Source organism: Carettochelys insculpta, chromosome 4 (assembly GCF_033958435.1).
Source record: "Carettochelys insculpta isolate YL-2023 chromosome 4, ASM3395843v1, whole genome shotgun sequence".
Classification (NCBI taxonomy): Eukaryota; Metazoa; Chordata; order Testudines; family Carettochelyidae; genus Carettochelys; species Carettochelys insculpta.
In genome coordinates, this window is record NC_134140.1 from 55010753 (window position 1) to 55021484 (window position 10732).

The 10732-nt window shown below is 40.7% G+C and overlaps 1 protein-coding gene across 12 annotated transcripts in view; it reads left to right on the forward strand.

Moving 5' to 3' along the window:
- Positions 1–8618, forward strand: part of SLC7A2 (solute carrier family 7 member 2) — a 109500-nt gene extending 100882 nt beyond the window's left edge. For 5 of the 12 annotated variants that reach the window (XM_074992851.1, XM_074992856.1, XM_074992853.1 and 2 more), the window contains exon 12: positions 793–8618. In XM_074992851.1, coding sequence (XP_074848952.1) covers positions 793–977 — 185 coding nt within the window. In that variant the 3' untranslated portion in view covers positions 978–8618. The remainder of the gene's footprint in view (positions 1–792) is intronic. The other 7 variants (XR_012645380.1, XR_012645376.1, XR_012645379.1 and 4 more) reach the window with 7 other exon arrangements.
- Positions 8619–10732: the final 2114 nt, after the last annotated feature.

A 10732-nucleotide genomic window follows, 5' to 3' on the forward strand; every position in this document is an offset into this window, starting at 1 on the left:
GATATTTGGGGCTTTTTTGTACATAGTCAGCTTTTGCCCCTCACACCACTCCGTTCTTCCACACTTCCTATCAGACCACTGTATGGTAAATACAAAACAAGAGCTGAAGGTGGTTGTTGTGACAAAATACTGCTGGAGGTTAGCGGCAATTCAGTGAGAATAGTCACAAAGAATGAGAAATGTACGCGGACTTTGTTTACCCACACATGCTAGCTGCACTGACATGAACCAAATGGGTTTGGAAAGGGAGATGAATCAGTGCAAATCACAGGCTGTGCCTCCGCAGGCTGCTGTGGCTCTATTCATGCTCTTTCCCCAGGCCAGGCCCTCTGCAGCTTGGGACAACTGGTGCTGGGGCCATGCTGTCCACATGGCACTCAGACCACACCACCTGGTGCTCTGGGGTTGGTTGCCTGGCGCCCTGGGGCTGAGGGTGCTGTGGCCGTAGGTGCCAACTTCCTTTCTAACAAGAGGTGATCGACCCTTCTCCCCAGTCCCAGGTACCACCCTCATTAAACCCTTTTTCCCCCTGGGCCTCTGACTGCCTCTCCCCACTTCCTGTCCTGGAAGTGCCCCGTTGCCACTGAAACATATTTGGCTTGCCACTTGTCTTAAATGTTGGGAAATGCAACATTACCAGGTACAAAGGCCTGAAGTAGGAGTGGTAATTTTGTGTACCAGAGGTTGGGAACTGTTCAGGTAAATGGGTTTAGTTGGCCAGAGGGTTGGCAATCACTGCTTTAAGGCCCTGTCTGCCTGAAAACAACTATTTTTATATTTTTGTTTTGGAAGGCTTCTTTATTTACTTTGCATATGGCATCAGACACAGTATTGAAGGCCATCCTAGAGATGAGGAAGATGAAGATAATTCCTCAGAAAATAGTGGAATACAGGAAAAGAGCCCAGTGGAAGAAGCAGATGAATGTGCAAATGAAAATGCTCAGTTTATTACCCATGAAAGGACAAGTGAATGTTAAGGTTCACAAGCAACCTTAAAATGCCTGTCTCTTAAGTAGTAAATGGTGACCGAATGTAGTTGCTGAACGAAGTTGTCAAAAGGTAGCTACCAGCAGATTAATTTATATTGATGCATCTTGCAAGTGTCTACCACCAAGTGTGACTGATGCTTTGGACTAGCTGCTAATTCCTGTTGGATACTTCAGATCCAGTAGCATGAAGACTTTCGTCAGTGATAAGTTGATATCCCAGGTAGAAACATAATGGAAGATGAAAAGAAGGACAAACTTCCAAGGTGATGACGATACCTTTTCCTGTATTAACATTTAGGGGTGTTTTGTTTGAACACAATTGAATTCAATTAATTGGTAATCACAAAGTCTAAATCATTTAAGAACTGACTGCAAAAGAGGGACATTATACATTGTTTGAGGAAAGCAACTGTTTTTCATATATTCTTTTTATCCCCGTTTGTTAATGTACTGTATCATGAGTAGCAAAGTGACCGTACTCTTTGATCATTAAAATACTTAATTTTTTTTATATCGTTATAGGGAACTAAAGGGAGATAAACTGGGAGTAGGCTTAGAGCAGTGGTTTTCAACCCTAAGGGTCTGCAGACTTTGTCTAAGGGGCTTGTGAAAGGTGGCTATGAATAAAATTTCAGATCCCAGAAAAGGCATTCCATTTTACAGATCAATCAAAAGTACGTGAATACCCCCTCCTACAGGCCAAAACCTAGACGTGCTCTCATTACCATAAAAGCTCACAGTGCAGTAGCCCTCTTGCTGTATCCAGTGCTGTGCCAAGCACGTGCATCATTTATAGCTGAATTTTGCTCAGTTTTCAGTGTTAAACTTCTATGGTAGGAGTCTGCACGCACAGGTTGAATTTCCAAAGGAGTCCATACCTCTATTCAATATGTTAGGGGTCTGCAAATGAAAAAGGGTTGAAAACCACTAACCTAGAGAATATTCTGCAAAGCTTGTTTACAAATGGTGACAGCACAAATCAGATATGTTTTACAAGTAGAGTACAATAGATTTATATCAAAGTAGTCAGGGTATGTTCAGTTATCCTTATGAATAAGTAAATGTGCATAATTCAAGCTATGAAGATATTTATGAGCAGTGACACGCTGTAGGAATAGTATTCAAGAATATTATTTTGTTTTATATAAAATCAGATCTGATTTTTTTACCTTCCAAACTTACTTCAGATGCTAAAAGAAACTTCAGAAGCAGCCCTGCTGTTATTTCCTGGTAATCAACGTAGACGTAAGGTATGGGACTTGACAGGGTGAAACCCTGGCACAGCTGAACTCAGTGAAAATTTATGTAACTAGTACTTATGTATAGAATTACTAAAACTTCCATCTTTACAGCTAAATGTCTCCTCCTCCTCCTCCTCCATCAGATGCATATTTTGTGGGGAGGAGGTGTCCTAATTCATACATTGCTTCTTGACAAGGAAAAAAAAATTACTACAGTACTAGAATTCCTTGCACAGAGCGTAAAGGGAGGCAAGGTTTTTATTTAAATAAATGTATTTCCAACCCCAACTGTGTATCTTGAGGGATAATAAGGCTTAAAAGGCATTTTGATAGTATTTTTTCACTGTAAAAGCAAAGATTTGTGTTACCTATTATTTTAATATTTTAGTGTTTATGGTCTTTTATTGACAAGTACCACTATTAGTTAGGATTTCAATATGTGGAATTATTTTGCCCAAAACACGTTATTAATTAATTAATTAATTCCCAATAGTAAGCAAGGATATCCAATGGACATGCTTCCATTGACTAAAGGAAATGGACAGTATTTCAGTCTAAAAGACAATATTTCTGCAGTACATTATGGTGGTAGCATTCTCATTTACTCACTACAAGGCAAGACCCAGTGAACACAGTTTTGATAGCTGGGCATTAGCAACAGGATTTGACAAACTGTAAAGAACTCCACTCATTTTTTTTTTCTTTACTGAAAAATATTTGTTTACCTAGGACAATTCTTGAATGGTCAGTGCCCTAACCCTAACTTGTATCTCTGTGAGAGAAGCATATGAAAAAAGAAAGTACCCTTTTCTTACTGAGACTAGATAAATCATAAGAATGTACGAATGGCCGTATGGGGGTCAAACCACTGAGCCCAATATCCTATCTTCTGACGGTGGCCAAGGCCAGATCTGTCACCCATTTCCAGCTTCTAGCAAACAGAGGCTAGGGACACCATCTTTGCCAAACCTGGCTAATAGCCATTTACCTAGTTCTTTTTTTCCTTTAAAGAAAAAAACAACCAAAAAAAACCAAAAAGCTATTAAAGTTTTGGCTTTCACAATATCCTTTGGCAAGGAAATTCACAGGTTGACTATGCCTTTTGTGACAAAAATATTGCCTTTTGCTTGTTAAATCCTCTAACCTTTGCTATTATTGTCCTAAGGATGAATACTTCAGGATGGTCAATCTTGGGCGAGTTTTGGTGTTGGAAACAAACCTAACAGGACCTGATTAGCAATGTGGTTTGATTGGGGAGACAGGAAGAGGGCTAGAGATACCTAAAAAGATAAAATGAAAGTGGATGGAAAATAAACAACCTAACAAAAATTGTGTGCATAGGTGAATCCAGTTCTGCTGTCTTCAGTTGAATGAATATGATCCTATGTTGGTTAACAGCTTTTATTATTAGTTTTCAGCAAAATAGATATCAAAGATCGGGTGTTGCTTCCATTTCTCTGAAGTAGTTTTTAACTTATGTGATGAGGTATCTTCTGAGTTAGAAGCATTTGTATTTCATTACAAAGGAAGAAAGCATTAGACTTCTGGCATCAATGGAAATTACTGTGTCTCAGCTCTGGAGAATTATGGGTTGAACCTCTCTAGTCCAGCACTCTCTCATCCAGGATGATTTGTGGTCCGACATGATTTTAGTTACCTGGATGTCCACTTGTCTTGGGTGTGGCCAGGTTTCATGTGGTCCCATAAAGTTTGTCTACAGCCACCAGTCCTGGCTCTCAATGTTCTATGCTGTTATTAAGCCGTAATTTACCTCTAAATGTCTCTTAAGAGCCCAGTAAACAGTGGAAATGCAGGTACTGCTGCTAGACAGTATTGACCTACTGAGGTCCAGCAAATTCTCATTTGGCACAAGTCAGGCCCCAGGGGTGCTGGACTAAAGAGATGCAACTTGTACTACTTAGTGGATGAAAAATACATGAAAGCTGATATTCTCTGTTTATATTTGTTTCTACATAATGTGTATGTGTAATAATATATATTTAGAAAATGTAATACTATTTACAATTTATGAATCTTGAATTACTTCAAGAGAGTCTTTTTTTAAAATGCCCACTAATTTAATGGGACCTCTGTGGATAAAGAGACAGTAGATTTGGGCTTTATATATTTATAAATCTTCTAATATAAAACAAAATTAGATGGTGAATGAAGATCCTTCTTTATAATGTGTATTATGTTTGTATTAATCCCTGAAATGCTAGGAATTACATTTTGCTGTGTGTTGGGGACAGCCATTGACAACCAGGATGGGTTTAACTGGCTTTTGTTTTTTTATCATAAGTGCTTTTTTCCAGCTTTAAAAATTGCATACCATAGCGAATAGATGTGAGATGTAATTGGATGGAGCTGTCACTTCATCATACAGAATTAAAGAAAATCTTAATTATACTAAATAAACTTATTAAACTCATATAGACATAAATATTTGCTACTTTTTAGAAATACTGATCTCTGTTTCAGTATCCTCTTAACTGACTGCAAAAAGATGCCTGTTTCCGGTCTAATATTTCAATGACACTTTCTAGCAGGGGCCTATTTTGATGCCGAGTAGGACAAACATCATATTAAAAGTACAAGGCTTTCAAAGCTTTTGGAAAGAAGCTATAAATAACTGTTTTTAGAGGCATTTATTCAACTATTTGTGTAATCATCTTTTAAGCATCGGACCTTTTATTTTTAGACAACAGCTCTGAAAGTAACTGGAAATCAGAGATATAAAATAGAGAATCTGATGGCTGCTGTTCTACTCAACATGACTCAACTGTCAAGACACCAGCTTCCTGTTTCAAATAGAATTGTAAGAGGATAGTTGATCTTGTTAGAGGAAACCCTGCCTCCTCCAACTTCAGCTTTTTAGGGACTGCTAAGTATCAGATAGTCCTGCTGAGGTGCGAGAAGTATATGGAGAGTGCATGTATGGGATCTACATCAGGATGGGCAATAATTTCTGATGAAGGCCTATTCCAGGGATTTTGAAAGTGGTCAAGGGCTGCACTCTTCCATGGTATTAATGGAGGAGGTGTGGGGTCTTGGATGGAGGTTGGGTGCAGAAGAGAGCTTGGGATAAGGGACTGGGATGAAGGGTGGAGTGGGGAGTCTGTGTGCAGAAGGTGGTTGTGACCTGGGGCAGAGGAATGGGAGGAAGAGATTTGGGGTGTGACCTAAAGCTAGTGATTGGGGTGCAGTGTCTGGAAGGAGGAATGGGTGCTAGAGAAGGGGCAGAAGGGTACGGTTATGTGGGGTGGGGGTGGACTGGGGGATGAACAGAGTGTTGGGGTAGGGAGGGCCTAGGATGCCAGAAGCAGGCTCTGCTCAGGAAACCTACCCGGGGTGCTGACAGCCAGCAGCCCTGCAGGGCCCAGACAGGCTCCCTGCCTCCTGCCTGTTCTCTGTAGCACTCTGCTCCAGATGCCAGAGGGGTGGAGGAGGCTTCGTGGGCTGCTTCCGCCCCCTAGCAAAATCTCTGAGCTCCTATTGGCCAAAAAGCAGAAACCAGCCAATGGGAGCTGAGATATTTTGCAACGGGGCCGAAGCAATGCGCAAAGCCTCCCACCCCTTCTCAGTGTCTGGAGCAGATTGCTGCATGGAGCAGGAAGCCGCTTAAAGCAGTGACTGGCTGCTTTGTACCGGAGGCAGCCCGCGAGCTGGATCTGGTGGCTTGGCAGACTGAATCTGGCTCACGGGCCATATCTTCCCCACCCCTGCTCTCCATCCTATGCACAGCTCTCTGGTGGCTCCTTGCATGTTTCTGAGCCACCAGATTTGTGTGGAGGACTTGGGTTGGTTACTTCATTGCTTTACAATGACCATGACAGTGCAGGAGAGTTTAATGGTATCACAGCATTGCACCAAACTTGGTTGCTTGGAGGGGAAGAGGCGAGTGTCATAGTCCTTGATAATTTAATTGTTGTAATTCAGTGTCATGATTAAAGTAATTTCTGTTGTCCACTGGAATTTTCCTTAAAAGGGACACAGTCAGTAACACTTCTGGCTGAAGAATGTAACCTTTTGTTTCTAAGATTTCCTCAAATCTTGAAAGATTACAGAGGTGTTTTTTTAGTTTGTGTGTATTTGAAAGCATTTTGTGTAGAAACAATTTTCTCTTTTGTTGCACGCATATTTCTCGCATAGTGGGAGATACAAAGACATTTAAAACATTAAAATATGTACAGATATTATCCCCAAGGGACGAGGAACATTCAGGAGCAGGCATAAGACCAGAAATAATATTTTAACTTATTATTTTAGTTAACTTAATTTCAACTTAAAGAAACTTCATCAGATCTTCTCAGCTCCCTTCTCTATTGTACAAAGATAATTCTCTCTTTAGTTAATGGTGCCCCTTTTCATGTTTTTTTCCTACATGAAAAGGTGCCAGAACTCAAGCTCCAAACAGCCCCTCCCACAATCCCACCCTTATTCTAACCACCCATGCAGCCCTGGCTCAACGCACCCCCCTGGCAAAACCCCCTGTGTGGCTGCATGGCCATAGCTCAACGTGCCCCAACCCACCCCTTCCTTGGCTCAGCTTCCCACTGCAGCCCTGGCTCAACGCACTGCCCACACCCTCTCCCTCCCTCTCCCCTCGCCACATGGCCCCAGCTCAATCCCCGGCCACATGGTCCTGGCTCAACAGCCCTTCACCCTCTTCCACAGCTCAACCCCGGCTGGAGCTATGGCTCAACCCACGCCCTGTGCCCGCATAGCTCCAGTTCAAACACCCCCTGGAACCCCTTCCCTGGCTTAACCCCCACACATAGCCATGCAATCCCGTCTCACTCAACCACCCACCCCCACGCAGCCCCAACCCACCACCAGGCTTAACTGCCCTCCTGAACCCAGGACTTACATTTCAAAAGGTGCTCCATGTGCTCCTGCTGCTTTCCTGGTGGCGTAGCTTCCCCCATGTACAGCTACAGGAGCAGCGCCCTGACCTGCATGCTGAAAGAGCAGGAGTCAATTTAATTGGTTTAATGACCCGGCTGGCTGTTAAGCCAATTACATTGAGTCCTGCTCTTTCCTCTGCAGGCAGGGAACTCGAGGCAGAGCAGGGGTTTTTAAAAATGGCGCCAGGAAAAATGGTGGTGGAATACAGATCCATTGCATTCCTCTGGAAAAAAAGCCCTAGTGCATTTACTAGTAGGTAATCAAGTAATCACTGTAAGACTCAAGTAAAACATTTGCATCAGGTTTGGTATACAGTATAGGCCAACACTGCGAGTTTTCAATTGCTCTCATCCTACTTTTGCCTTACAGTATCCAGCCACATAAGGGACAACTACTATACAAACCACACAAATTCTTACAGGTGAGAGATGTTTAGATAGAAATATGTAAGAAAAGATATGTATGAAACAAATCTTGAATCTGTATGTCCGCACATGCATCTGTATATTTCCTTAGAAATGAACTCAAATCTCTAATCCTATAGAATGAAAATTTGGGCTATGCATTGCTTTTAAGAAAGCGTGATTAATGGTTATTGTAATTTGTTCAGTATCTGTGCAAGTGGTGTACTGTCAAAAATCTGTTCTCACAAGTGGCTTTTTATGGAGAAAGCTATTGCTATATCTGCATTGGTAGGTTCTGTTGGTGCAAAATAGACATATTCCACATAACTGTTATCATGCCTATGTCACTGTAAGTTGCAGTTTTTTATTTTAACTGCTAAGGAAGCGTTAATGGCAGTAAAACAAGAGGTTGTTTTGGCAACATGGTGAGGTTTCCTAGTATAGACACAACCCTAGGGATTGTACAGCTGTGCTGTGGATTAACAACAAATAACATGTCTGACACAACACACAGTTTTTATAGATATTTAATAAAGCCTTAGATTGCTAATTAATATGTTTAGTCACCCCTCTTCCCCAAGCTATCTCTACATATGCAGAAGGATGCCTTTATAAAGGCAGGGTTATTTTTTAAATGGGGCTCTCCCAACTGCCTGTATTGGGTGAGTATCACACACCCTGGAATGCTCAAAGATTTGAGCAAACGGAGTGAAATCTACCACAGTGCCTTAAGGTAGCACAAGAATTTGAATGCCATTTAAGTAGCATATAATGCCTTCAACACCAGGATGTCTTTCGTACTTAAGAGTTTAATTCAGATATGTTTTTTTACAGAACCCTTTTATTTGTTGGTGGTGGTGTTACAAATTCTTTCATGTTCTCAGGCCCTGATCCTTTAAAGGGTACACAGTAGAATGTGCAATGTACACATTGAAAGTGAGACTCCTTGCAGTGTGTAAAGTTAAGCATGTGTGCAGGATCAGAGCCTTACTCCTCAATGCCTGTGTCTACCTTACCACCTTCCTTTGACAGAAGGATGGTAATGAGGCTGTTTGGAGTTTACTAATGAAGTGCTGCCGTGCCTAGGCAGCACTTCATTAAGCAAATTGACCCCCGCAGCAACTCCAAAGTTTTAGACTTCGATGTACCGGCACATGGCTAGCCATGGCGCACCTGCCGGTACTTCGAAGGTACTGGCAAGTGCACCATGGCTAGACGTATGCTGGTACTTTGAAGTTTAAAACTTCGGAGTTGCCGTGGGGGGGTGGGGTAGGGTGGATTTGCTTAATGAAGTCCTGCCTATGCACGGCAGCACTTCATTAGAAAACTCCGAACAGCCTCATTACCATCCTTCCTTCGAAGGAAGGTAGTAATGTAGACCCAGCCAATGGATTGTTCACATAACATAGGCTTCTTGTTTCTGTAACTTTAACATTTTTTTCCTGATAGCTTTTTGAGGTCTTCTTAATTTTTGCAATTGGCTTTTCCAAAACTAATTGCAAGCATGTCTCTTCTCCCCCCCACCAAACATGATTTGATACTAGGAATTATTCAAACACTAGCCAAATTAAGGAATATTTGCATAAATATGCATGACTGATTTATATGCATACATGCTGATTTTTATGGTCTGCGCAAATTCTGATGTCTTCAGAATATTTTTATTCAGTCCACCTCAGGCAAACCACCACTGAAATCAGTATATGTTGGGAAGAGTAGAGGTTAAGGTTACTAGTCTTTGTCCTTCAATTGCTTAGGAAAATTTATTTTCCTTTGGTGTTGACAGATTGGAAAGCATTTAATATATTTAATACTTTTTAAAATATTGTTTTGTTTTATCAGTTTTGAAAGTGCTAGTATTTCTGTCTTAGAAATTCATTCTATTGCTGTTTTTATGTACATTGCAGTAATTATATCACGTGTATTTTATTTGCTTCTGTGCATTTAAATGTAGATAAAAGGATAATGCAGCTTCATAAACAAAAATATATTTGTATAATGCTTCAGTCTAAAATAAGCTAATGTTTATGAATGTAAATGTGTTTAAAAGGTAAGATTTAAAATATTTCATGGTACTTGGGTTTTCATTTTCGTAGTAAAATATCAGTATTCCTAGTTGCTATAGAATGTGTGATGGAAATTATACTGCTGGTGTTTTATTCACTGTAACATATGCTTTTGTAGAACCATAATCATGCATCTGTTCTATATTTTTTAAAATAAAGTTAAAAAAATTTGCATGTACTGTACATATGTCGCAACTTTATCTTGTGTTCTAAAATGATTGCTGAGGTCTTTGTACAAAAAAATACACCACAGATTTTACTAGGTAAACTAGAAGGACCTACAGTGATTGAAAACCATCCAGTGTGTATTATGTGATTTGTTATCAAATTATGTATTATAAATTGCTTCTAGTGTACCATAAACTCACATATGATTTTAACATATAGTGCATAATATATAAGCATTTTTGGACAATAAGTAGCTGTGTTGTTTCTAAATGTTTTTATTCTTCAAGAAGATAGACTGGATCAAAATGGATACCACATGTGGCAAACATGAGACCAGGATACCATTCTGCCTCTATCACAAACTTACTAGATAACATTTAATTAAATCTACTTGGAGAGTTGTGACCTCTCCTGTTGACTGAAACCACATTCTCAGACAGAGAACAATTTGCTGTACCAACCTATCTCATAAGAATTGGAAGGGACCTTCAGGGGTCATCAAGTCCAGTTCCCTGCCCTCACAGCAGGACCTACCACCACCCCTGGCAGATTATTTTTTGAAATCTATTGGTCCCCACATCCCTACGTGGCTCCCTCAAGGATTGAACTCAAAATCTTGGGTTTGTTAGGACAATCCTCAAACCACCGAGCTACCCCTTCCCCAAAAATACTAACTAAGGGAGCACTAGGGACCTCCTTAAGCTGTAGTCAAATGCTCTGCTACTGAGCTATACTCTCTATTAGATAAAAGGTTATTCTTATTCTGGGGAGTTACCAAGGACAGGGCAGAGAAAATTTTATGTCCTTACTGAATGGAAAGGTCACTGAGTAAGAGTCAAATACAATAAGGCTGTGTCTACACCAGCTCCCAACTTCAAAGGGAGCATGGTAAGTAAGGTGTCAGGAGATTATTAACGAAGTGCTGCAGTGCATATGCAGACCTTCATTCAGCTAAT